General features: G+C 48.4%; 1 protein-coding gene and 1 long non-coding RNA gene across 2 annotated transcripts; both read left to right on the forward strand.

The window, feature by feature from the left end:
- Nucleotides 1–366: 366 nt before the first annotated feature.
- On the forward strand, nucleotides 367–16,970 carry LOC120299574 (acidic leucine-rich nuclear phosphoprotein 32 family member B-like). The gene is made up of 7 exons (XM_039324518.1): nucleotides 367–519; nucleotides 11,443–11,592; nucleotides 13,000–13,122; nucleotides 13,684–13,879; nucleotides 14,999–15,093; nucleotides 15,822–15,876; nucleotides 16,216–16,970. Exons 1-7 carry the CDS (start codon nucleotides 466–468, stop codon nucleotides 16,293–16,295), a joined length of 753 nt encoding a protein of 250 aa, XP_039180452.1. The 5' UTR covers nucleotides 367–465; the 3' UTR covers nucleotides 16,296–16,970.
- A 4,659-nt stretch (nucleotides 16,971–21,629) lies between these two features.
- On the forward strand, nucleotides 21,630–26,901 carry LOC120299575. Its single transcript, XR_005554442.1, has 3 exons — nucleotides 21,630–22,004; nucleotides 22,126–22,319; nucleotides 25,866–26,901. It is a non-coding gene; the product is annotated as an uncharacterized LOC120299575 (long non-coding RNA).
- Nucleotides 26,902–27,719: the final 818 nt, after the last annotated feature.

A 27,719-nucleotide genomic window follows, 5' to 3' on the forward strand; every position in this document is an offset into this window, starting at 1 on the left:
CTAAGACGGGGTCTACCCCGAATTTATACTATGCGGATGAACGGGACGGGGGGGGGGAAGACGCAGGAGCCTCAAAGGAGCCCTTGGAAAAGACAAAACCGCGAGCCGAGCTAGAGGATCGCGCGAAGGGTGAAAGGAGCGTCTCAAACAGGCGGAGAGAGCAGCGGATCCCGGGCTGGAGATCCACCGGATCCAGCCAAAGCCCGCCCTGGACGGAGCTCCACTCTCCTCAGCCCGAGCCGAGCCGCTCGGCCCGGCCCGAGTAATGCAAAGGGGGCGGGACTTCCGGCGACGTCGCGACGCCACTTCCGGCGTCGGCGCGCCACCACGCCCCGCCCTTTGTTGCCGCCCCGTATATAAGGGGCGACGTCGGCGGCGCCGGCCTCCACTTCGCTCGCGAGCAGGGCCGCGTCGGGCGGTTGCGCGCTTGGCTGGCTGGGCCCGGTGCGAGAGCGGCGCTGCGCCATGGAGATGAAGAAGCGGCTGACGCTGGAGCTGCGCAACAAGAAGCCGGCCGAGGTGAGTCCCCCGGGGGACGGGACGGGGTCGCCTTCTTTCTCCCTCCTTCCCCCCCCACGCTTGCACACACGTGTGCCCGGCAGACATGTTGGAGGCGCACGCGCGGGAGGACTTCCCCTCCTTCCCTCCCTCCCTGCCTTGGGGGGGCTGCCCCGACAGGATGCCCCCCCTGTACCTTCCCCACCCCCCAAAAGATCCTGGAAGCCGGGTCTCTTTCCCCCCCCACCAAGGGGCCCCCGCGCACATGGCCGGTGAAATGCGCTCCTCGCCCCCCCCCCGATTGGTTTTCTCTTCCCCCCCCCACCCAGCACACGTGGAGATAGGGCTCCACGTTGGGCCTGGGAAGGGGGGAGCAGGGAGGGATCAGCTACCTTTGCCCCCCCCCACACCTTTTGCATGAGAGAGAGAGGCGACCCCCTGGGGTGGGGGTCTCGCCATGAGAGAGGGAAAAAAGGGAACCCCCCCTCCAAAATCTTTCCCGGTGGGTGGGGGGGCACTTAATTGTTGTGATTTTCCTGGGTGGGGGGGAGGGCGAAAGTTGGGGGAGATGGCGCGTGGTGTCGTCCACGTGGGTCCTTTCTTGGGGGGGGGCTGGGGCGTTGAACGCTGCTGGGAAGGTGCGTCCGGCTCCGGGGGGGGGGAAGAGGGTCGCTGAAGCAGGGCTTTGGGGAGGGGGACAAGCGGGATCGACGAGACTGGAACTGGGGCAAACTTGGTGGGAGGAGGAGGAGGGGGGGATGGTGTTGCATGTGGGCGTCCGAGTCTTTGCAGCTTGCAAATCGACCCCCCCCCCCAAAAAAATACACACACACATACACACACACACACAAAAGGATTTGGGGTCTTGCAAGCCTCCAACCACCCCCGTCCGGCCTGCTTTTGCAGAGGATGCTGCGCTGGGGGGGGGGGCGCAGTGCATTTGGGAGGAGGCCGCCTCCTTTGTATTGCACCCCCCCCTTTGGGGCTGCAGGGACCCCCCCCTCCCCTCCCCGCAGGTTGAGGATCGGCAGGGGAAGTCCTCCCTTTCCCATCCCCCCCCCCGGTCTGGGATTGCGCCCGCGGGCGCCTCCTTGCAAGCGGCCTCCTGCCCTGGAAGCCCAGCGGGGCTGCACGGGGTGCGGCTGTGGGGCGCTCGAGCCCCAGATGAACCTGAAAGGGCTTGCAAAGAAGCCCCGGGCGGGCCTCGCTTGCAGAAGCCGCCTCGCCGGGCGGCGATCATGGCCGCCCCCCTCCCTCCCTCCCCGCGAGGAACTCTGGGGCTTGTAGTTCCGCAGAGCAGCCGCTGCAAAGCGCCTTTGCTCGTATTCCGCCCCCTCCCGCAGGGGACCTTGGGGGCGGGGGTCTTGCCCGCCCAGGCTCCTGGCCCTATTGTAATGATAATGGGGAGGGGGGGACGTTTCTGGCCCACGATTGGCTGATGCTCTCTGCTTCTGCTGCCCTCCTTAGGCAAGGGGAATTGAATTGAATTGAGCCTTGGGGAGGGGGGGTGTTGGTTTATAGAGAAGGGGGGGCGTTGCAACTGCACAGTTGGACAACTGGACAGCCATTTGTCTGAGATGGGTATAGGGCAGGGGTAGGCAACCTTGGCTCTTTTATGACTCTTTGTGGACTTCAACTCCCAGAATTCCTCAGCCAGCATGGGGGAACTATGGCCCCTTCATGACTTGTGGACTTCAATTCCCAGAATTCCTGAGCCAGCATGGGGGAACTATGGCCCTTTCATGATTCATGGACTTCAACTCCCAGAATTCCTGAGCCAGCCTGGCTCAGCTTGGAAACCTCTCCCTTTCCCCTTAGCATGGCTGGCTCAGGAATTCTGGGAGTTGAAGTCCATGAGTCATAAAAGAACCAAGGTTGCCTATCCCTGGTATAGGGTCTCCTGCTTGAGCAGGGGGCTGGACTAGAAGACCTCCAAGGGTCCCTCCCGGCTCTGTAATTGAACACTTATTTGGTTCGTGATGAGACATATAGGAGGAATTTTGCCTCCAGTTGAGCTCAAAATTGGACAGGTCTTGCCCCAGTTGTTGAGCGGACCCCTGCTAAGTTGTTAACTGGTTATTAAGTGAATCTGACTTGATCACAAAGGGGGGGTTTCACGTGACCCCCGGGACACACTGCGACCGTCATAAACATGAGCCAGTTGCCAAGCCTCTGAATTTCGATCCAAGGGACCATTGTGTGGGGGAGATGCTGCAACGGTGGGAAAAAATGGTCATAATCCCCCTTTTCTTTTTAAATTAGTGGTGTAACTCCAGTTACTAAATGAATAGTTGTAAGTGGAGAACTGTGTATTTCTAAGTATGATTGTGGTAGCCAGCAAACCTGGATTTTTTTAACTTTGGTGTGGCGTCCCTCTGTAATCTCAGCAGATTTAGAGCAAAAGTCGACTTGCATTCTTTTATTCTGAAATGCTTGGTGAGCCCAGAATTTTGGGGAGGGGGGGGGAAATCCCCTCTACAGATGTGCCAGAGGTTGCCCCAGCCTCTGGGTTCCTTAAGAAGAGGGGTGTTCCTCGTTTTTTTTTTTAAAAAAAGCACACATATCCTTTCTTAAAGGGGCCCAAAATGGAGTCCCAAGAGTAATTGGGGGGGGTCAATTTTTTTTTAATTTATTTTTTGTTAAAACCCAGAAATGACTCTGTGTTTTCCGTTTGGCTGGAAAGACAGGAAAACGTGTCGGAAGTTGGTGCACAAGTGTTGACTCTGAAGCTCCTTTGCAGACGGGTTGTAGTTGTGTGTTTGTGTGTTCCAAAGTACCTCTTTTCTCTAGAACACCATTCTAGTCCACAGTGGTTCTCAAACTGCGGCAACTTTCAGATGGGTGGACTTTCACTCCTGGAATTCTGGGAGTGGTAGTCCACCCACCTGAAAGTTGTCCCCCCCCCCTTTGGGGGGGGCAGAAAATAAGATTCCCACCTTTTGCCTGCTTTCGGCACTCTGAAATTGTAGAGTTTCAAGTTTCTAGATCTTGTGGAGTTCAGTTTGGTGGCTTGCAAAATATTCGTTAGGGAAGTTGCATGTTCAGAAAAACAGGCACAACTGGGGGGGGGGGGCATAGAGGCTACAAGGAAATTATTGATCCTTTGCAGGATTGCAGCTGATTTAAGCGATTCAGTCTTTGCACTTTGGATTTTGTCTCTAAAAATAATTGGGGATTGGAAGTATTTTCAGTAGAAAAGTAAAACAGAATTTGTTTTGGTTATACAATGTGCTGCACCAACTCACTGTAAACCCCAGATAATTTCAGGCTTTTCTGGATAATGCAGTATTCTTTACAGGCACATGCCCTTCCGCTTGGGTATATTGGCTCCTAACACCTGGGACTCAAGATTCTAGTCCTCTTGGTGGAATAATTTGTACATTACCCAGAGTCGCTTTATGAGGGAAATGGATGGGCTCCAAAATTAGAGAACGTTTGAAAAAACATTTGTGGCCCACAGCCCCCTTTTTCTCCAAAATCCATATTGTTGAAAATCTGCAAACTTTTCACCACTGAGAAATGTCTTTGAAATTAGTGGAAATGTTGGTGGCACTCCAGACAATTTGCAACAATCCTAACCTTAAATCCTGCAAGGTGGTTTGGGATTATTGATGTTTTATTATTTTAAAGCAGTGTTTCTCAACCTTGACAATTTTAAGGCATGTGGACTTCAACTCCCAGAATTCCACAGCCAACAATGCTGGCTGTGGAATTCTGGGAGTTGAAGTCCACATGCTTTAAAATGGTCAAGGTTGAGAAACACTGTTTTAAAGTATTTTGGCGTTGCCAAATCATCATCAAGACGTGGAAGGGACCGTAGAGGTCTTCTAGTCCAGCCCCCTTATTACCATTTCAGAAAAGTAACTGTCCAATCTCTTCTTTAAAAGCCCCCAGTGATGGAGCACCTAGTGGCAATTCCTGGTGGCAAGCAGTTCCACTGGTTAATTGTTCTCACGGTCAGGAAATTTAGTTCTAGGTTGGTTTTCTCCTTAGTTTCCATCCATTATTCTCTTGCCTTCTGGTGCTTTGGAAAATAAGTTGATCTCCCCCCCCCCCTTTGGGGCAGCCCCTCAAATACTGGAAGACTGCTATCATGTCTCCCCTAGCCCTTCTTTTCATTAAACTAGACCAGGGGCAGGCAACCTTGGCTCTTTTATGACTGGTGGACTTCAACTCCCAGAATTCCTGAGCCAGCCATGCTGAGGGGAAATGGAGAGGTTTCCAAGCTGAGCCAGGCTGGCTCAGGAATTCTGGGAGTTGAAGTCCACGAGTCATGAAGCAGCCTAGGCCGAGGCCAGAGGTAGGCAACCTTGGCTCTTTTATGAGTCGTGGACTTCAACTCCCAGAATTCCTGAGCCAGCCTGGCTCAGCTTGGAAACCTCTCCCTTTCCCCTCAGCATGGCTGGCTCAGGAATTCTGGGAGTTGAAGTCCACCAGTCATAAAAGAGCCAAGGTTACCTACCCCTGGCCTAGGCCTAGGCCACTTTATGACTCCTGGACTTTAGCTCCCAGAATTCCTGAGCCAGCATAGCTCAGCTTGGAAGCCTCTCCCTTTCCCCTCAGCGTGGCTGGCTCAGGAATTCTGGGAGTTGAAGTCCACGAGTCATGAAAGAGCCAAGGTGGCCTGCCCCTGAACTAGATGGACCCAATTCCTGCAACCATTGTGTGTTTTGCCCACCCCCCTCCAGCCATATTTGTTTCTCATCTCTGCACCCTTTCTAGTGTCTCAACATCTTTCTTTAATATCGTGGTGACCAAAACTGGATGCGGGCATTCCAAGGGGTGACTTGCTTTAAAGCTTCATTGGAATTTACCTTGGTGGCCATAAAATTAAGTAATTGTGCAGCAGGTATAATAAATCGGCAATAAGAGAGTAGTAAAAACACATGGGGGGGGTTGTGTGTATGTGTGTGTTTTTCCGATTGGCGAACCATTGGTGCATGCAAAGATGGCCTGTCCAGGCAAGTGGGAAGGGTGGAAGGGAGGGGAGAATTAAGAGGTAGATTAGTAGGTGAGCCTGGAAAAGGATTAAAGAACCCGCCAATTCAACCTGAAATTTAGAACTTGATCTACCCATTTTAAGAGGGGAGGTGCCTTAGTCTCTGCTAGCAAAAAAAAAAAAAAAAAAAAGCTCACAAGTGTTTGCTTTTTAACAGTTGTGAGTCAGAAGAGATAACACCGGATGCCTCCTGGTTTATTTATTTATTTTTATAAATCTAGGTACCGATACTGCGACTTACAACCCAAAATTTCTGTTGCTAATGGAGAGAGAGTTGAGCTTTCTCCCATGACCTTTCTTACAATAGTTGTTGAGTTATGTTAGTAAACAGGTTGTGAAGTGAATCTGGCTTTCCCGATGGACTTTGTTTGTCAGGGGATTCCGTGGACACTGACATTCATAGAATAGAATAGAAATAATAGAATAGAGTAGAATAGAATAAGATAGGATAGGATAATAGAGTTGGAAGGGACCTTGGAGGTCTTCTAGTCCAGCCCCTGGCTCAAGCAGGAGAACCTATACCATCTCAGACAAGTGACTGTCTCGTCTCTTCTTAAAAATCTCCAGTGATGGAGCACCCACGATTTCTGGAGGCAAGGAGTTCCACTGGTTAATCGTCCTCACTGTCAGGAAGTTTCTCCTTAATTCCAGGTTGCTTCTCTCTTTTTGGTCAGTTTCCAATCATTGTTTGTTGTCTTGCCTTCAGGTGCTTTGGTGAATAACATGAACCCCCTATTCTTGGTGGCAGCCCCTCAAACACTGGAATGCTGCTATCATGTCTCCCCTATTTCTTCTTTTCTCTAGACTAGCCAAACCCAAGTCCCGCAGCCGTTCTTCGTATGTTTTAGTCTCCTTGGATCCTCTTCGTTGCTTTTCTCTGAATTAGTTTCCAAACTCTCAACATCTTTTTTGTGATACGGTGACCAAAACTGGCTGCAGTATTCCAGGTGTGGCCTTACTAGGGTTTTACAAAGCGGTACTAAGACTTCGCGTGAGTCTATGCCTCTGTTTATACAAACCCAGGATTGTGTTAGCTTTTTTGGCTGGCTCACGGTCACCAGGACTCCAAAGTCCCTCTCACAGTTACTGTTTTTAAACCAGGTCTCGCCCAATCTGTACTTGTACCTTGTCAGTTGCCAGGCATCTGAACTTCGATAGGGAGGCTACACCTGTGGAAAAAATGGTCATAAGCCACTTTTTCCAGTGCCGTTGTAACTTTGAACGGTCACTAAATGAACTGTTGTAAGTTGAGGACTGTCTGGCTGGGCTTGGCCTGCTGGGATTTTGCCGTAAGTTCCATTGTTTTCATGCCTCACGGTTTCCTCTAAATCAGTGTTTCTCAACATGACCGTTGCAGCATTCTAACAATCACGTGATCAAAATTCAGACGCCCGGCAGCTGGTTTGTGTTTTATGATGATAGCAATGTCCTAGGTTCCTGTGATCCCCTTTTGTGACCCTCCGACAAGCAAAATCAACGGGGAAGCCAGATTACCTGAACAACCGGGTTACTAACAACTGTCTTGCTTAGGAACAGAAATTTTGGGCTCAGTTGTGGTCATAAGTCAGGGACTAATTGTAGCTCCATGTCTTGGACGAAACGAGAAACATTCGTTAACTGTGTTAAGTATGCTGTGTTAAGGGCAGCAGGGAACAAGAAAAACGGATCGCCCCAAGGCAGACCCAGACTCGAAGGGGACCCCAGAGTTAAGAACATGCTGCCCTTGGCAATCCCCTTGATTCATCAATGTTCGGAACCATGAGGGCTAGCATCTTGCTTCTTTGAGCACTCAGCTGCAATGCACCATATCTTGAGTTCCTGGATCCCGTGCAGAGCCAGGGAAAACTTCCTCATAGACAGGCGTCGACCCACGCCCTGCCAGCAACCGGCTTTTCAAGCTGCCTGACCCCAGAGGCCTTGGACTGGTGTTACGCAGGCCCCTCTCCCTGAAAGTGCCCGAGCCTGGCGCTGCCTGGAGCAGCTGCGTGGCACAGGCCCAGCCTGATCTCATGCAGCGTCTGGCAGCACAGCAGCAATGCAGCCCAACCGGCCGTGCCAGCAACCGCATTCCCTCGGCGTGCCTGACCCTGCAGTTTCTCTTCTCTGCGGCAGACGAAGCTCCCAGGGGGCCGTGCCCGGATGTGGGTTGTGCGAGGGGCCCAGCAGGCCTGGATGGGCTCCCCACAGGTGCTGGGCAACCTCACAAAGACAGGGAAGGGAAAGGCCCCACGATTGGATTTGATTCCTGGGCAATAATCAATGTCGTTTTGTTCCAATCTTCATTTAGGGCAGTGTTTCTCAACCTTGACCATTTTAAGGCATGTGGACTTCAACTCCCAGAATTCCACAGCCAGCAATGCTGGCAGGGCGTGAGTCGATGCCTGTCTATGAGGAAGCTTTCCTCGGCTCTGCACGGGATCCAGGAACTCAAGATATGGTGCATTGCAGCTGAGTGCTCAAAGAAGCAAGATGCTAGCCCTCATGGTTCCGAACATTGATGAATCAAGGGGATTGCCAAGGGCAGCATGTTCTTAACTCTGGGGTCCCCTTCGAGTCTGGGTCTGCCTTGGGGCGATCCCGTTTTTCTTGTTCCCTGCTGCCCTTAACACAGCATACTTAACACAGTTAACGAATGTTTCTCGCTTCGTCCAAGACATGGAGCTACAATTAGTCCCTGACTTATGACCACAACTGAGCCCAAAATTTCTGTTCCTAAGCAAGACAGTTGTTAGTAACCCGGTTGTTCAGGTAATCTGGCTTCCCCGTTGATTTTGCTTGTGGGAGAGTCACAAAAGGGGATCACAGGAACCTAGGACATTCCTATCATCATAAAACACAAACCAGCTGCCGGGCGTCTGAATTTTGATTACGTGATTGTTAGAATGCTGCAACGGTCATGTGAAAAATAGTCCTGTCACTTTTCAGTGCTGTTCGGTCACTAAACGAACGGTTGCAAGCCGAGAACTGTATCTAATTTGACAGGAGGGATTCATGCGTGGAAATTTAACCATGGTTCAAACTAAGCATGTTTGGATTGCTGTCTGTACATTCCAAAATATTTGCTGCAGGGCTGCAGAAAGAAGAGCTGTTGTGTTTTTTGTTTTTTTTTTTACTTTTTCCTTCCTGCTTCTCGGAACCACACCCCACACCAAAGTGTGTATATGTGCACACACAATCAGGCTTCCTGGGTTGTGATCCATGTGTCCTGGACCCCCACTAGTGTGTGGTGCAGCTAGTTGAAATGGGTGTGTGTGTGTGTCTGCCAGCTTCCTTTGCAGAAGGCCACAGTTTGGGGCACCTGGTGGAGATCGACTTCCTTTGCAGAGGCAGCTGCCATTTCAAACTGGGCGCCAGTTGCATGTCTCGGCAAAGGCCCCACAACAAGCCTGCAGGGTAGGCTTAGCTCTTAGCGCCTTCTTAAACAGCATATGTGAGCCTGCTCAGTGAGGGGGCTCGTCTCATCATTTTAGTAGCTGGAACAGTAAAGTGTACAGTGGGTTGTAGCTGATTGGTTGGAGAGTGCTGACTCATGCATGAGGTAATCTACACTCTAATTGGTTGCTGTAAGTATAAAGGGGGAGTTTCCCTTTTTTCCCGCCTTTTTCTTCTGTGTGCTCTCTATACTTTTTAATTTACCTCACGATGTTCCTGTGTTCCTGACTACCTTGTCAGCTCATGCATGAGGCAGTCTATGCTGTGATTGGTTGGTATGGGTGAAAAGGGGGGGAGTTTCCTTCCCCCTACCACCTTTTTCTTCTGTGTGCTCTGTATACTTTTTGATTTACCTCACGATGTTCCTGTGTTCCTGACTACCTTGTCAGCTCATGCATGAGGCAGTCTATGCTGTGATTGGTTGCTGTGGGGGGAAAGGGGGGGAGTTTCCTTCCCCCTACCACCTTTTTCTTCTGTGTGCTCTGTATACTTTTTGATTTACCTCACGATGTTCCTGTGTTCCTGACTACCTTGTCAGCTCATGCATGAGGCAGTCTATGCTGTGATTGGTTGCTGTGGGGGGAAAGGGGGGGAGTTTCCCTCCCCCCCACCGCCTTTTATTCTGTGTGCTCTGTATACTTTTTGATTTACCTCAAGATGTTTCTGTGTTCCCAACTATCTTGTCTACAGTGATTATACATGTTAAATATATTTATGCAAAACTACAAGTTTGTGTCGGCGTCTCTGACTTCATTTGGACACCTGCCACACAATTCCATGACACATCTCATGTCAGAAATGCAGGAACTAGAAAGGGGACAATTAAATTTTAAAAAAATTAAAAACTTCAATAAAACGATACATTCATACAGTTGTTCTTGCCCAGCACTGGTGGAGGTATTTCGGACCAGCAAGTTATTTATTCTGTGTGCATGTGTCCGATCCCAGAGGGCACACGGTAAAAGATGGGTGGTTGTTTCAATGGTGTCGCATTTGTAGTTACGAGTGCTGACTGGATCTTAAAAGAATTGGGGGCTGAAGAGATCTATTAGGATCTGATTTCCCTCCTGCCCTTGACCCACCTGTTGACATGAGGCTGAAGATCCCTCGTGAATTTTTTGTGCCTTCTCAGTCTGTGTCCCCTTTGAATCATCTTCTAGTTCAGAGGTCACCAGCCGCTGGGCTGCAGCTCACTCCCGGGCTGTGGTCCATTCGGAATCGGGCCACGCAAGTGGCTTCGCCAGCGCAAGCATGCCGCTAGTTGACCTTCCTAGAAACCCGTTTATTCCTGTCCCCACCGAGGTGGGCTTCCTGCAGACAGACACGGAAAATGGCTCCAAGTTCTTCTCAAAGGCACGTCCCCCAACTTGATGCTCTTCAGCCACCTGGAAACGGCGGGTCGCAGCTCCTCCTGGAAATGCCAGGAACTCCCAGTTTGCTGTTTGCTCCTAGCCTTAGGGCAGTGGTAGGCAACCTCGGCTCTTTTAGGACTCATGGACTTCAATTCCCAGCATAGCTGACTCAGGAATTCTGGGAGTTGAAGTCCATGAGTCATAAAAGAGCCGAGGTTGCCTACCCCTGCCTTAGGGGTACTGGCATCAAGACAGTACAGGCAGTCCTCAACTTAACAACCACAATTGGGACCAGGATTTCTGCTGCTAAGCAAGGCAGTGAAGTCCGTTGTGCCTGATTTTGTGACCTGCTTTACCATGGTTGTTAAGTGAATCATTGCAGTTGTTAAGTGACTTGTTAAACGGATCCTCTTTCTTCCCCCCCCCCCCATTGACTTTGCTAGTGGGAAGGTTGCAAATGGTGGTCGGGTGACCTTGTTGGGGTGCTGAAACTGTCATAAGTATGTGCCGGTTGTGACAAGTGCCTGAGTTTTGATCGCACGGCCATGGGGGTGCTGCCAGACCTCGCCTTTTTTCAGTACTGCTGTTAACTTTGGTCACTAAATGGAGGGTTGTAAGTCAAGGCCTGCCTGTACAAGTAGTCCTCAACTTACGACCACAATTGACAAGTGGGTTTTGTCCCGTTTTACCATTTTTCTTGCCATCGTTATTAAGTGAATCACCGCAGTTCAGTTGGTAATATGGTTAAGTGAGTCTGGCTTCCCCATTGACTTTGCTTGTCAGGAGGTCACAAAAGGGGACCCTGTGACCCCGGGACACTGCAACTGTCATAAGTACATGCCAGTTGCCAACTGTCTGAATTTTGATCACGTGACCATTGGGTTGCAAGTGTGAAAAATTGTCTTAAGCCACTCTTTTCAGTGCTGTTGTAACTTTGAACGGTCACTAAATGAACTGTTGTAAGTTGGAGACCTGTACCGTTAAAGGTACTCATGGGGCTGTCAGGGCAAGGGACTTCTGGGAGGTTTAAGGGGCCTGCCTTGAATTCCCCCCCCCCCTTCGGTAGATGAGACCTCACACCCCGAAATTCCTAAGCTGTGCCCAGTGGGATTCTGGGAGCCAGAATTTGAATGCCAGCGTGGCTGCGTTTTCCTTTCCTAGGTGAAGGAGCTGGTGCTCGACAACTGCCGCTCGGACGATGGGAAGATTAGCGGGCTCTCCCCGGACTTCGAAAACCTGGAATTCCTCAGCATGATAAATGTCAACCTTCTCTCCATCTCTAACCTTCCCAAGCTTAACAAACTCCGGAAGGTGAGCACCTGGGTGGGACGGCGGGGCTCCCAAAACCGTGTGTGTGTGTGTGTGTGTGTGTGTGTGTGTGTGTGTGTGTGTGTGTCTCTTTGTGTTGAGGGGGATCGGAGCTTGGGGGCCGTTTCAGCTTCTGCACTTTGCAGTGAGCTGTTCACTCTAAACCAGCGTTTTCCCAATCTTTGGGGACCTTAAGGGGTGTGGACTTCAACTCCCAGAATTCCCCAGCCAGCATGGGGGTAGCATGGCTGGCTGGGGAATTCTGGGAGTTGAAGTCCACACCTCTTAAAGTCCCCCAAGACTGGGGAAACGGTTGCTCTTGATCATTCCTTTTGCCAAAATGCAGGGGGGAAATGGGGTGGAGCTTCAATTGGGTGGTGGGAGCCTCCATTTTGACTTTTCTGACCTCTCCCCCCCCCACCTGCACATGGCCCTATCATGCCCTGTAAACAAAAAACTACCCTGATTTGTTGTTTACCTCTGCCTTTCTCTTCTCCCTTGGCCCCACGTTTTTATTTTGTTTTATATTTTATTTAGTTTTATTATATGTTTTTATTTTTCATATTTTATTTCATTTTTTTAATTTTAATATATATTTTAATTATATTTTTTTATTTTTCAGATGTTATTTATATTATATTATATTTTGTGTTTTGTTTTAATTTATTGTACATTTTTTACCTTTCATATTTTCTTTATATATTTTTTTATATTTTATTATGCGTTTTTATTTTTCATATTTTGCCTTCTTCCGTTTCATTATTTTATTTATTCAGTTTCCGTAGCTGCCAGCTTTAGGAGCAGTATTCCTATTTTGGGGGGGGGCAGCCTCTCAACGCTGAAGCTGGCCTCAAACCTGCCTTGTCTTTTAGTCCCATCTGGTTTGGCTGGTGGCATTTTTGCACCACGGAAATGTCTTTATTTTTTATTAGGATGAGTCTTAGTCATCCGAAACCTGAAGCTGTTGTTTTTATAGCCCACAGCCCAGAACCTGGGAAGGTTGAAGGATTAGCAGAGTTGCCTAAATAAATCAGTATGTTGAACACGCTGCCTCAGTTTCCCCGTTTGCCCTTTTCTGTTTCGCTAAGGAGAAGGGCCCAAATTTGGCTTTAGAATAGAATAGAGCTGGATGGGACCTTGGAGGTCTTCTAGTCCAGCCCCCTGCTCAAGCAGGAGAACCTATAAATTTCAGACAAGTGACTGTCTGGCGTCTTCTTAAAAACCTCCTGAGGGGTCTTTGTGAAGCCCTATCAGATGCCGTGGGGAGGGTCGGTGGGCATTCTCTGGGTGGGTGGGGGAGAATGGCCGTGTGGCACAATGCACACACAAGGAGAGAGAGAGCGTGACCGGTTGTCTCTTTGTGTTTTTGTTCCGGCCTATCTGGAGCCCTGTTTGTTTTCTTTTCGGCAGCTGGAGCTGAGCGACAATCGTATTTCGGGCGGGCTGGAAGTCCTAGCGGAAAAAACACCAAATTTGACGCAGTTGAATCTCAGCGGCAATAAAATAAAGGAGATCAACACACTGGAACCTCTGGTGAGTTTGCCCAAAGGAATGACGAGAGATTGTGTGTGTGTGTGTGTGTGTGTGTGTGTGTGTGTGTGTGTGTGTGTGTGTAAATACAGGCAAAATGATTGTGGGGGGGACTGCTTGGAGTTTGCCTGGGATTACAGGTAGTTCTCAACTTAATGACCTCAATCGGGCCCAGAATTGCTCCGCGAGACATTTGTTAGCGCGAGTTTTTGCTCCTTTTTATGACCTTTCTTACGCCAGTCGTTAGGTGAACCACTGCAGTTAAGGTAGTGACACTGGTCATGTGACCTCGGGACAGTGCAGCCGTCACAAATACAGGCCAAGCTCCCGAGTTTTGATTCACGTGACCATGGGGATGCAGCAATGGTCGTTGAGTGTGAAAAATGGTCATACGTTCACTGTTTCCAGTGCCGTTGTAACTTTGGTCACTAAATGAACTGTTGTAAGTCAAGGACTATCTGTAGCTAGTGAGTTTTTTTTAAAAAAAAAATCCCGCGTCTGTAGAAGGTTACCAGATTCAGAAATCCCTGCATCAGGCCACCTTCTTCTCCCCTCCCGCTGCAGAAAAAACTGCCCCACCTCCGGAACCTCGACCTCTTCAACTGCGAGGTGACGACGCTGATGAACTACCGGGAGAGCATCTTCACCCTCCTGCCTCAGCTGATCTATCTCGATGGGTTCGACGCCAGCGACAAAGAAGCCCCCGACTCGGACCCAGAAGCCGATGGGCTGGATGATGAGTATGACGAGAACGGAGACGGTGAGTAGCGGGACTCTGATCTCACGGCTGTGGCTGCCATCTTGACTTCTCTTTCTCAGAGAGCGGGTGGGGCATGTTTGGGGTTGGCCCAGAACGGGGAGGAGGAAGGAATGGTTTGGGGGGGGGGGTGTGAACACACGTGCTTGTGTGCATGAACACCCATCGCGCGAGTGGGGTTCTGCATGCAGGCATACATGGGCACATCAGCCAGCCGCTCACGTGGCCCGGTAGCCAATGGGCTGCGGCCCACAGGTTGGAGACCCCTGCATTAGAAGATTGATTGTCTCTTCAAGGCCATAGTAAGCCTTTTTTTGAAACCTTGAGAGGTTGTGGTTATCTGGGGGGAGGGCAGACTCTGGCGTCACAAAAAAGGCCTGTGATGAATTCCCACATGGTTTGTGTTCCCCACCATGAGCAAGCATGTCTAGAGCAGCGGTTCTCAACCTGCGGGTTGGGACCCCATTTGGGGTCGAACGACCATTTCACAGGGGTCGCCAAACAACGCAGTCCGCCATTTTTTCCCCCCTTTTCCTTAGCTATGCTACTCCCTTTTGTTCTATTGGCTTTTGAAAGCCAATAGAATAGACTCTTGAATAGAGTCTAATTCTATTGGCTTTCCAAAGCCAATAGGAATTGTCCAGGCTGTCTCTGCCCTGCTGAGCCCACCAAAAGTCCCAGTCTGCAAACGGTGCTGCACCAGTTGAGTAGTCCTCAACTTACGACCGGTTGAGTAGTCCTCGACTTACGACCGGTTGGGGGGTCGTGGCATTAAAAAGGTTGAGAACCACTGCTCTAGAGCTTTTCCTGTGTTGGCTTAAATTGTCCCTTTTTCGCTACCTTGAGGTCTAGAACAGGGCTCTCCAATCTCTGGCTGAGGAATTGAAGTCCGCAAGTCTTAAAAGTTGCCAAGTTTGGAGACCCCTGGACCGGAATCCTTTTCATGTGGAGAACTGGGAGTAACTTAGGGCTGCACCTTTCTAGGGGTCCCGTCCGACCTTTGCCCTCCAGAGTAACGGGGAGTTCACAGACTCCCCTAGTCACTGAATGAACTGTTGTAAGCCAAGGACTGCCTGTGGTTGCAAACTCGTCTCTGATGCCGGGGGTGTCTCTTGCTTGTAGAAGAGGAGGAGGAAGAGGAGGATGAGGAAGATGAAGAATTAGATGACGAAGATGACCTGGACGGCGAGGAAGAGGAGAATGGAGGCGACGATGAAGTAAGTCTAACATCCAATATTCTGCACAAAGTCTCCACCGTGAAGGAAACGGCGACTTTTTTTTTTTTTTCATTGTAACAAATCTTGTTAAAAAAGAACTTGGTCTAAAAACTATGAAGTGGATCGCTGCTGCCGTAAAGTTTATTTATTTATGAGACTTATATTCTGCTTTAAGTGCAAGCACTCTCTGAGCGGTGTACACCAGTAAGCTATATATATATATATATATATATATATATATATATATATATATATATATATATAGATATATATATATATATATATCACACATACACACACACACACACACACACACACACACACACACACACACACACACACATACATACATACATACATACATATTTACATTGCCCCCAACAATCTGGGTCCTCATTTTACCTACCCCGGAAGGATGGAAGGCTGAGTCAACCTTGAGCCGGTGAGATTTGAACCGCTGACCTGCTGAACACAGTCAGCTAAAGTGGCCTGCAGTTAGCAAATGGTTGTTAAGTGAATCTGACTTCTCTAACGCCTTTCCTTGTCATAAACATGAGTCAATTGCCAAGCATCTTTTAGATTTTCCCCAAAGCTGAGGTTTGCAGAGTTCTTTTGAACAAGATTTGTTACATTAAGAAAAAAAAAATCTCTAGTACAAGAACTCCACCAGGTGGAATTACAGGTAATCCTCAGACTTTTTTTTTCCGAAATGTTCCTTCCTCCTTCAGGACGACGATGACGAGGATGACGGCGACGAAGATGAGGATGAGGATGAAGAAGCTGGTGAGTATTATTGTTCTGACTTCGGCGACTGAGAATCACATCTCTGGTTGAGTTGGGAGGTCCTCTGGAGATCATCTAGACCAGAGGTCCCCAACCGTGGCCACTTTATGACCCGTGGACTTCAACTCCCAGAATTCCACAGCCAGCCATTACGGTGGTTGGATTTGGTCTGAACGCCGATCTCAGTCCCACCTCGTCCTCTAGTACGGCTCCCTGTCCAGCAGTCACGGGTGTGACTCCTGGCGGCCCTCCTTTGTCGGGATAAGAAAGGAAGTGAGGATAAGACGCCGGTTTTCCACCTCGCCCAACCTCACCCTCCTTGGTCTCCTTTCCTTGCAGAGGTCCAGCAGGGCGAGAAGCGGAAACGAGATCCAGAGGAGGACCCCTACGAAGACGAGGATGAAGACAATGACGACTGAGTCCGTCCGTCCTCTTCTTCGGCTCCTTTTGCAAGCCAATCCGTGTTTTTGGCGGACTGTTGTGACTTTCCCAGCCTTAACCGCCCCCTCCCCTTTGTGAGACTGTGACGAATCCCCTTCCCCTCTTCTGCCGCCGCCGGCTCGCCACTCTTTTGTACGGCCGTGACACCCCCACAGTATATATTTTTTTAAGATGTAGAAAAAGGGGTAGGTGTTTCAGGAGAAGTTGGATAACTTTTTTTTTCTTTTTTGGGGGGAGTTAGCTTTCTCTTCCCTCTCCCACCCCTCGCACTGTGCCCCTCTTTCCTCCTCCCAGCCACCCTACCCCCCCCCCCCCCGATATAGGAGGTATTTGCGACCAAAGGCTTACCAATGCAAGGGCAGGTTTAATTGAACCTGCAAGCAATTGGGGTTCCTCTCTTCCCCCACCCATCCTCGCTTTGCACACACACCCCTCCTCGGCCACCCTTGATCCCAGATGCATTTGGACACGGCGATTCCTGGTGGGGGAGGTGTCAGCCGTGGCCCCTCCCACTCTGCCGAGGGGGAGGACAAACAACGATGCACCCTTCTGGGAATGAGGCCGAGAGGGGGGTGCCTGGTGCAGCTGTGGCCCCTGGCATGAGTTCCGGATGCGGGACCCTCCTCGGCACGGGCTCTGTGGCGACGCTGCTGCTCAAAGTGTGACGACTGGATTCTGGGCTTGCCGACTGCAATGTTCCGTTTTCATTTGTCTGTCTGCTTCGGCAATTTGTTCCTCGCTGATCGGTGACCCTCCAGAGCCCAGATGGCTGGTTCTCTTGAGGAGTTCAACTGTGCTCCCCTTCCCCCAAAATATAGGCATATGTTCCAGACGTGTGGAGCAGCCGTCCCCATTGCCGGTCCCACAACAGGAAGCTGGCACAGGTGTGGGAAACAACCCCCCCCACTCGAAAGGGGGTTTCTGCACCACGAGCTAGCAAAAGCGACAGAAAAGAGGTTGCGTCTCCCCTTTTTTAAAGAAAAATTACAAGCTTGTTTTGTTTTGTTTTTTAAGAGAATTCTGCAGTGTTTTTAAAAAAGTTAGTTTTGTGGTACAGTTCTGTACAAACTTGGCTAGGGAACACTTTGGGGGCAAACAACAATAAAGCGCACCTCCCAAGTTCGGAGCTGCTGTTAGAACGTTTTCCACTGTTCCTAGCCGTTGGGTGGTCTTCGCCCCAGTTTACAAAGTCAGCCCAGATTTGGTTCAAACTAACCCCATAAATCGGGTCTTCAACCTGGCCACTTTAAGACTTGTGGACTTCAACTCCCAGAATTCCTCAGCCAGCTTTGCTGGCTGAGGAATTCTGGGAGTTAAAGTCCACAAGTCTTAAAGTGGCCATGGTTGAGGACCCCTGCCATAAATAACATCTCATCCCCCATCCCCCGCCTTTGGAAATTTGGGCCCTCTTTTATATATATCTCCTTTTTGTTATGAAAATTGAGTAAGACTTTTAATAAAAGACTTTGGTTTTTAAAAAGGAGCGATGCAGGAAGCCAACATTTGATGACTGGGAAGGAGTTGCGTGCAACCGCTTTTTTTGGGGGGGAAGGGGGGATTTGAAAGGGTCTTGCCGAAAAGATGGGGTGTTTTTAAGCCCGCAGGTTTTGGGGAGTGCCTTGCAGTAGCTAAGCTCGCTCTTCATGGAAGGGGCCCCTTAAGGGCATTCAGTCCAACCCCTGCTCAGCGCAGGAATCCAGATAAACGCAGGCCAGGGAGATTGACCACCCTGCTTCTCCAGACCGTTGCTTCCCCTGTGAGCTGCAATCAGAATCTGCTTGAAATCATGGTTTGTTGTAGAGTGATGGGGGCTTATGCCCTTCTAAGGTGGGGAGGGGGCGCTTAGCGTGACGTAAGAGACAGGAAAGGAGGGGGTCACTTGGAAACGAGCCATGGGTAAGTGTCTTAATTCCATGAATACATGGCTCTTGAAGAGGTGGGCCGATCCTTCATCCCAAATGGCGGTGGGTTGACGGAGAAAGACCAGGAATGGTGATCTGTTTTGCAATATGTTTCCGTGGCTATTGTAGGTTAGCGCTAGCACTGATGTTACCTAGTTGGGGTTGAGAAATGTCTGCAAGAAAGCAAGCAAACTCAAACACCACTAAGGAGCCCTCATTTCAACCCTGAGCTATAAATATTCTCCTTTGTTGGTATTCTAGGTGGCCAAGTACCACAACTGAAATTAAACCAGGTTAAATCAACCGGGAGACTGGCATGCAGTGGTTTAGTTTCTTCCTTATGCTGGTATTTGGGATTGAGGGGGCCAAATAACAGGCTCGCCTTGATACAATTCAATGTTTGTCTTGGAGACGGGTGGATTTCAACTCACAGAATTTTTGGGGGGGGGGGGGCGTCAAACTTATTTTTCAAAGCCACCAGAGGGCAGGACAAGAAACAATGGACGGAAACTGACCAAAGAGAGAAGTGACCTGGAATTAAGGAGAAACTTCCTGACAGTGAGGATAATTAACCAGTGGAACAGCTGGCCTCCAGAAATGTGGACTCTCTCATCCCTGGAGATTTTTAAGAAGATATGACAGCCATTTGATTGAAATGGTAATGAGTTGCCTGCCTGAGCAGAGGGTTGGACTAGAAGACCTTCAAGGTCCCTTCCAACTCTTTACTGTATTGTAAATTCAGAACCAAAGGATGGGATCTAATCAAGGAGAGAAGCAGCCTAGAACTAAGAAAGTTCCTGACAACAGTTAACCAGTGGAACAGCTTCTCGCCAGGAATGGGTGCTCCATCATGAAGTTTTTTAAGAAGAGACTGGACAGCCACGTGTCTGAAATGGTCTAGCTAGGGTCTCCTGCTTGAGCAGGGGGCTGGACTAGAAGACCTCCAAGGTCCCTTCCAGCTCTATTCTGTCCATCCATCTGCAAGCTGCCTATGTTTTGAAAATCACTGCTATAATCTGATGTGGTGAAGTGCCTGTAAGGGGAGGAGGCTTATAAGTTGCTCAATCTGCGTAGTCACTCCAAAGAAGACAGGCAGGATTTAACCTAAGCCACCTGACAACAGAGGTCCCCTGAACCTGGAATGCCCACCATTCAAGGTTTCTAGAAACAGAATCTGCAGGTGGGCCTGTCTCCCATTTCCTGGAGCTCTGAAACGTGGACAACAGAAGTGTTGAAATGCAGAGTGGGGGTCTCAATGGGGCAGGACAAGAATGTTTTAGCTGTGGGTGTTGCACAAAAGAGAGGGTTGTAACTGGATTGTAAAGAGACACAACTTGGTTTTAGCCGTGTTGGTCTGGGTGGTTAGTACATTCTACAAACCTAGTTTAGCTTAACATTCTACAAACCTTATCAGTTGATATAGCATGCAGGGCGATGGATTGTCAAACAATTTGTCCAGAGGGACCAATTCAGGCTCAAATTATCCTAATTTTGGATATACTATGAGAAAATTCAGATCTCTGGAGGATACAGGTAGCCCTTGACTTGCGGCCACAACGGAGCCTGTTGCTAAGCGAGACAGTTGAATTTTGCCTCAGTTTACATCCTTTCTTACCAGTGAATCTGGCTCCCCCCCCCTTGGCCTTGTCAGAAGGTTGCAGAAGGGGATCACGTGATCCCCCCGGGGAGACACTGCGACCGTCATAAATAGGAGTCAGTTGCCAGGCTGTTTGAATTTGCATCACGTAGCTAGGGGTGCTGCAACAGTCGTAAGTGTGAAAAATGGTCCTAAGTCACTTTTTCCAGTGCTGCTATAACTTCAAACGGTTGCTAAATGGATTGTAGTCTAATGCTTGAACAAGTGGAAGAACCAGCATCCGTGGGGAGGGATGGGACCCCCTGGGAAGGGGACTAGGTAGGACAACTGGCCACAGTCATTTCGCTGTAGCCATCTCGCCACAGGCAATTCCACAGGGTAACCCAACGTGATCACTGTTTATCTGCCGCTGTTTCTTTGACATTATTTCCAGTGACCAGAAAAAATGGAAATGTCAAAGAAACTGGGGTAAGGATGGCGTGGTTATATCACGTGTGGAAGTCTGCTGGCCATGGCAAATTCTCCCATTCCAGCTTGGAAGATCCAAAGGGCCAGTTGGGGGGGGGGAGTTCCTCCAGGAAAAGACTTTATGTAATTTCCGAGAATCGGAAATGACCACATATCATTCTTGTGCAAAAGAGGAAGTTTATTCATAACCAGGTTAAGTAGATAAACCCTCCCTTTATCTACCTGTCATGCATAATGTGCTGGGCTCATAATATGAATGGCATAAAATAGAATTAGAGCAGAACTGAATAGAATTAGAGTAGAGTAGAATAATGAATAGAATAGAAATAGAATAGAGCTGGAAGGGAGCAAGCAGGAGAACCTATATTGTCTGAGACATGTGAATGTCTAGTCCAGAGGTAGGCAACCTTGGCTCTTTTATGACTTGTGGCTGGCTCAGGAATTCTGGGAGTTGAAGTCCACGAGTCATAAAAGAACCAAGGTTGCCTATGCCTGGACTAGTCTCTTCTTGAAAATCACTAGCGGTGTGATTTTGCTGGCTTGTGGGGTGTTATTTTGGGCACGGTCAGGGTGGCTGAATCCTGGTGAACCAATTACCATGGTTAGCTTTACAGGTCCAGCTGAGTCAGGGTATGCTTCACTTGGATGTTAGCAATCACTGCCCTCATTCAACCTGGTTCTGTCTCTTTTCAGCTCAGCCTGTGATCGAACCCTGCCTAAAATAAATCAGAATAGAGTCAGAAGGGATCTTGGAGGTCTTCTAGTCTAACCCCCTGCTCGAGCAGGAGACCCTAGACCAGGGGTCCTCAAACTACGGCCCGTGGGCCACATCCAACCCGCCGGGGCAGCATTGGTGTTATAATGGTTGCTTGTGAGAGGAGATTCTCTCGTGACTTCCACAGGCACCCTCGCAGGAAGGGTTCAACAAATGGCAACTGGATACCCCGAAATACATTGTGAAGGAGCGGAAAGGGGGACCCTTTGGTGCTTCTGCTGAGTCATGTGACCCAAGCTCCATGGAACACCAGTTTCTTCGCCCGCTGCCCTCACGAGTGTGTAAGTTCTGAGGTTTTGCTTTATAAAAAAATGCAGGAAACCAGAAGTTGCCTTTAAGCTTTACATTTTTATTCAGCTGAGCAAAGACAGGCTCCTATAAAAGAGAGAAGCCCCGAATGACAAGAAATCCTTGTATTTATTCTTTCTGATTACATAGTGTTTCCCAAACTTGACAATTTTAAGGCATGTGGACTTCAACTCCCAGAATTCCACAGCCAGCGTTGCTGGCTGTGGAATTCTGGGAGTTGAAGTCCTCATGCCTTAAAATTGTCAAGTTTGGGAAACACTGAATAAGCAATCCACCCAGCAAAGCTGACACACATAAGATAAAGATTTCACCCAGCACGTCTGGCACATTGTAAACAAGAAGGGTGAAAGCAGAAGTAGCTAAGAACGTTCCCTTTAGGATGTTTCTCTAAAGACATCGTATATTCCCAGGTGGGTTAGGATATTGGATGTTTTCCTTGCTGTCCTTTCATGACCCTGCATCCCCGACTCTGCAGGTGCCCAAAGACAGCAGGGCCATCTGCACATATTCACAATTGATACTTCCTATGCTGTCTCCTAATTCCGGGTCAAAAGTCCTCTGGTTGGCGTGCATGGTCGCTGGGAGCCGCAGGAAGACAGTACGCGCAGTTTTCGGGAGGCCCGTTTGCAAAGCCACGGTGAGAGGCCTGCCCTCTTCTCGCGCCACTTCCCCAGTTTTGGCGCAAAGGGAGCGGGGTGAGGGAGGACTGGCTCCGAGGCTTCTCTCTGAGAGCTGGAGCCGTCGTTGTTTTTCCCCAGGGTAGCGGAGAGATGAGCTAATGCTGGGCTGGGAGGCTCAGCTGGAGCTCTGCAGATTCAGCGCGCGAATCTGGAATTCCGGCAGCCTCCGCTTTAGCCGGCAGCACCACAGAACCCTTGGAGTGGAGCTGCCTGAGCTCCGCTGAGGCCCCCAGGATCGGCATGGGGAGCTGCAACTGATCGGCGCTGCCCAGGTACCGGGAAGAAAAAGGGAAGAGGCAGGAGAAGAGACGGGACTTGAAAAGGGAGGGGTTTTGGCGGGAGAGGGAGGGGGAGGAACGGAGGCTTGGTGTGGGGAAAGTCTGAGGGAGAGAAGGAAATAGAGTAAGGTTTCTGTGAGGCAAACCTGAGGGAGATAGAGACAGAGAGGCTTCTGTGGGGCAAGCCTGAGGGAGATAGAGACAGAGAGGCTTCTGTGGGGCAAGCCTGAGGGAGATACAGAGAGGCTTCTGTGGGGCAAGCCTGAGGGAGATAGAGAAAGAGGCTTCTGTGGGGCAAGCCTGAGGGAGATAGAGAGAGGCTTCTGTGGGGCAAGCCTGAGGGAGATACAGAGAGGCTTCTGTGGGGCAAGCCTGAGGGAGATAGAGAAAGAGGCTTCTGTGGGACAAACCTGAGGGAGATAGAGACAGAGAGGCTTCTGTGGGGCAAGCCTGAGGGAGATAGAGACAGAGAGGCTTCTGTGGGGCAAGCCTGAGGGAGATACAGAGAGGCTTCTGTGGGGCAAGCCTGAGGGAGATAGAGAAAGAGGCTTCTGTGGGGCAAGCCTGAGGGAGATAGAGACAGAGAGGCTTCTGTGGGGCAAGCCTGAGGGAGATAGAGAAAGAGAGGCTTCTGTGGGGCAAGCCTGAGGGAGATAGAGACAGAGAGGCTTCTGTGGGGCAAGCCTGAGGGAGATAAAGAGAGGCTTCTGTGGGGCAAGCCTGAGGGAGTGAAAGAGATAGAAGAGGAAGGGTTTCTGTTCTCGGTGAAGTCTTTGTTGTCACAGTTCCTGGCTTCTAAACATTTTCCTGCTTTGTTACATAAATTTGTAATTGGCTGTACTAGAAATAATGAAGGGCCTTTAATGCACAGGGCGGGAGGGGTCACCTTTATTTTCTGTGGAATAAGATTCAAGTTTAGAACCAGTGCATTATTTTTTTGCCGTCTCCCCAGAAAAAAGTAGCAGTAATCTAGTAGATAGTAATAGTAGTAAAGTTGGAAGGGACCTTGGAGGTCATCTAGTCCAACCCCCTGCTCGGGCAGGAAACCCTACACCATTTTGGACAAATGGCTGTCCAGTCTCTTCTTAAAAACTTCCAGTGTTGGAGCATTCACCGCTTCTGGAGGCAGGTTGTTCCACTGGTTAATTGTTCTAACTGTCAGGACGTTTCTCCTTAGTTCTAGGTTGCTTCTCTCCTTGATTAGTTTCCACCCGTTGCTTCTTGTCCTGCCTTCAGGTGCTTTGGAAAATAGCTTAATTCCCTCTTCTTTATGGCAGCCCCTAAGATATTGGAATACTGCTATCATGTCCCCCCTTGTCCTTCTCTTCATTAAACTAGACATACCCAATTCTAGCAACCGTTCCTTATATGTTTTAGCTTCCAGTCCCCTAATCATCTTTGTTGCTCTTCTCTGTACTCTTTCTAGAGTCTCAACATCTTTTTTACATCGTGGTGACCAAAACTGGATGCCGTATTCCAAGTGTGGCCTTACCAAGGCATTGAAGAGTGGTATTAATACTTCACGCGATCTTGATTCTATCCCTCTGTTAATGCAGCCTAGCACTGTGTTGGCCTTTTTGGCAGCTGCAGCACACTGCTGGCTCATATTTAAGTGATTGTCTACTAGGACTCCGAGGTCCCTCTCACAGTTACTACTATTGAGATGGTGCCACCTATGCTGTACTTGTGCATTTGGTTTTTCTTGCCTAAATGTAGAACCTTGCTTTTTTCACCATTGAATTTCATTTTGTTAGTGCCCAGTGTTCAAGTCTGTCCAGATCCTTCTGTATCTTAAGCCTGTCTTCTGGAGTGTTGGCTATTCCTGCCAGCTTGGTGTCGTCTACAAATTTGATGAGTTCCCCATCTATCCCTTCATCCAAATCGTTGATGAAGATGTTGAAGAGTACTGGGCCCAGAACAGAGCCCTGGGGCACCCCACTACACACTTCCCTCCATATAGATCCAGTTCCATTGAGGACCACTCGCTGAGTATGGCCGGTCAGCCAGCTACGGATCCATCTAGTGGTGATTCTATCTACCCCACATTTTTCTATCTTATCAAGTAGTAGGTTGTCATCTACTTTATCAAATGCCTTACTGAAGTCCAAGTAAATTATGTCCACAGCATTCCTCTGATCCACTAATTTTGTCACTTGGTCAAAGAATGCAATAAGATTTGTCTGGCATGATCTATTTTTGACAAAACCATGTTGGCTTTTAGTAATGACTTTGTTTGCCTCTAGGTGTTTGTTGATTCATTGTTTGATTATCTTTTCCGGGATCTTCCCAGGTATTGAGGTCAGGCTGATAGGTCTGTAATTTCCTGGGTCCATTTTTTTCCCTTTTTTGTAGATGGGAACTACATCAGCTCTTTTCCAGTCCTCTGGTAGTTCCCCTGTGTTCCAGGATCTTTCAAAAATATAGTTCAGTGGCTCCGATATCACATCTGCCAGTTCCTTGAGAACTCTGGGGTGTAATCCATCTGGTCCTGGCGATTTGAACTCATCTAGGCTGGACAGGTGCTCACTAACCGTTTTCTCTGTTTTTTCCCTTTGTGTAAAGACAGATGCAAAAAATGAGTTAAATAGTTCTGCTTTCTCCCTGTTGCTTGTCACCTTCTTGCCCACCCAGTAATGGACCAATCATTTCCTTCACTTTTTTCTTGTTTTTTACATGTTGAAAGAAGCTTTTTTTGTTATTTTTGACTTTGGTCGCAAGCCTTAGTTCATTTTGAGCCTTGGCTTTCTTCACTTCATCTTTCATCTATGCTACATGCACTGATAGCCCTATAATTTTTAAATTGCCGGGGACAGGGTTGTTCCGTATCAATTAACTCCCTGTCCCCGCTGTTTAAATTTCCCTCCAGAAAATTTGTGAATTTATAGCCGAGTAACTCGGTCCCTTTTTTTGATGGATGCAAACCATCTCTTTTGTACATCTTTTGATTGGACCAGCTACTGACATCGTGACTAATATATCCAAAGCCTTCCCCTTTACCCCACTACTTTAGCCACATATTGAATTGTGCTATGCGCTGGCCTTTTCCGTTTTGCTCCTTATACACTGGTAAAACCTCTGAGAAAGTAAGCCTACAGCCTATTCTGCTACATTCCTTCCCCAAGCCCTGGAATCCACAATAATTGTGTGGATACAAGTACAGATAATGATGCAAGGAATATTAAAGATTAACATCAAATTTAAAAAAAAAATGGATAGCCAATTAGAAAAGACTTATGGGAGATTGTTTTTTTTTGCCTGGTAACTGCAGCAGGATTATACTCAAATTTGGAAAAATACTGAAATACCTAGAGTGGAGAAATGGCTTGTCAAGATAATGGAATTAGCAGAAATGGAAAAATTGACCTATTTGATCAGGGGTAAGACAATAAATACTTTTGGGCTTTTTGTTCAAAATGGTGATTTCCTGATTTCAAAGGGTTGAATATTATAGACTAGGCCAGGACAACGTTATTATTGCTGGTATATTCTTTTGATAACGTATTTATTGGTATTTTACTAATAGCAATTTTTAATCCCTAGGAAATAATTATGTCAAGAAAAAGAATGCAGGATATTTCAAGAACAATGGACTTAGATTACTTTTTCATACAGTACAAGGAAAAGGCTTTTTGTCTGATTTGCCAGAATTCAGTGTCTGTCTTCAAGGAATACATTTTGCATCAACACTACAAAACTCAACATAAAGATAAATATGATTGTTTGGGCGGACAGATGAAAAAAGATAAAATATTAAAACTGAAAAATGGATTGAAAACTCAGGAAAATACTTTTGTGAAGCAGAAGCAGCTATTTCATCACTGCAAGCAAGTTTTCAAGTTACCAAGCTAATACTGGCAGTGTACTGGCAGACCAGGGATAATTTGTTAAAGAATGCCTTCTTTCTGTTGCTAAAGAGATGTGTCCAGAGAAGGCTGATTTAATACAGTGAGTCTTTCAGGACCTACAATTATAGGAAGAATTGAAGAAATGGGCAATTTGCATCAGCAGTTGCAAAACTCCTCCCAAAAACTTTGCTATTTTTCATTGGGCTCGACAAAAGCAATGATGTTCGTGATTCTGCACAACTTCTAATTTTCATTTGCGGGACCAATGATTATTTCAAAATCGCAGAGGAGCTGGCTGCACTGAAAAGCATCAGAGGACAAACAACAGGAGAGGATATCTATGAAATGATTCGCCAAGTTGTAAATGATTTAAAGCTGGACTGGGATAAACTAGCCAGTGTGACAACTGATGGTGCTCCTAGCATGGTGGGGTCTACGAAAGGAGTGGTTGCACGCATTAACCAAGAGATGGACAAACATAACCATTCGCATCCAGTAGCCATTACACTGCCTCATCCACCAACAGGCACTATGTTGTAAATCACCGAAGTGGGACTCCGTCATGAAAATTGTGGTTATCTTGTGTTAACTTCATTAGAGCTCATGCACTAAACCAGGGCTTTTCAACCAGTGGTACGGGTACCACCTGTGGTACATTGGGACCTGGCAGGTGGTATGTGACCATCCTAGAAAAGTGGTAGCGGGGGAGGGGAATAAGCTAAACCGGTGGCAGCACCGCACAAGCCTGAGCGAGAGACGGCTGGAGCTGCAGGGCTGTCAGAGCTCAATGGAAGCACCAGGATCAGTGCCGCTTTCCAGCTGATCGGTGCTTCTTTGGGCCTGTCAGGGCTCAGTGGAAGCGCCAGGATCAGCGCCAGGCTCTAGCTGGAGCTCGGCGCTGATCCTGATGCTTCTGCTGAGCTCTGAAGAAGCGCTGATCCAATTTAAAGAGCTTAGTCTCCATGAACAGGGCAAACAGCTTTTCTGGAACCCATTTTCTATTGACATTAAAATTGTTGATCCGATTTACCAAATGGACCTGGCTAAACTACAGAATTGTGACTCTCTGAAAGACGCATTCAAGTCAAACAGCCGTACTAATTTCTATGCGTCTCTCCCCTCTGAGACATATCTTAACCTCAGGAACCATGCACTTAAAATGGCAACCATCTTTGGCAGCACCTATGTCTGTGAACAGACTTTCTCCCGAATGAATGAAACATCTGAAATCTCCAACCACATCCAGACTAACTGAAGCTTGCTTGCATCACTTGTCAACAACTAGGAGCGACAAATATGGAACCGGACATTGACTGTCTCAGAAGCCAAAAGCAAGCCCATACTTCCCATTGAAATATGAATAAGCTTTTGTTAATTAAAGTTATTCATTTTAAATATTGTATTTTTTCCTGGTTTTTTTTTTTTTGCACTACAAATAAGATTATGTACAGTGTGCATAGGAATTCATTCAGCACGGGGTGAGGTTTCATCAGTATGCTGATGATACCCAGTTATATATCTCCTCCCCGAGCTCTCTCAGTGAAGCGGC

Source organism: Crotalus tigris, unplaced genomic scaffold (genome assembly GCF_016545835.1).
Source record: "Crotalus tigris isolate CLP2741 ecotype Arizona unplaced genomic scaffold, ASM1654583v1 scf7180000024302.2721777, whole genome shotgun sequence".
NCBI lineage: Eukaryota > Metazoa > Chordata > Lepidosauria > Squamata > Viperidae > Crotalus > Crotalus tigris.

Bases quoted from the DNA above. Each gene is read 5' to 3' on its own strand.
- LOC120299574 (XM_039324518.1), top strand. From the start codon at position 466: ATGGAGATGAAGAAGCGGCTGACGCTGGAGCTGCGCAACAAGAAGCCG. The intron at 520-11,442 runs GTGAGTCCCCCG...TTCCTTTCCTAG, and splicing joins GCAACAAGAAGCCGGCCGAG to GTGAAGGAGCTGGTGCTCGA. The intron at 11,593-12,999 runs GTGAGCACCTGG...TCTTTTCGGCAG, and splicing joins AGCTTAACAAACTCCGGAAG to CTGGAGCTGAGCGACAATCG.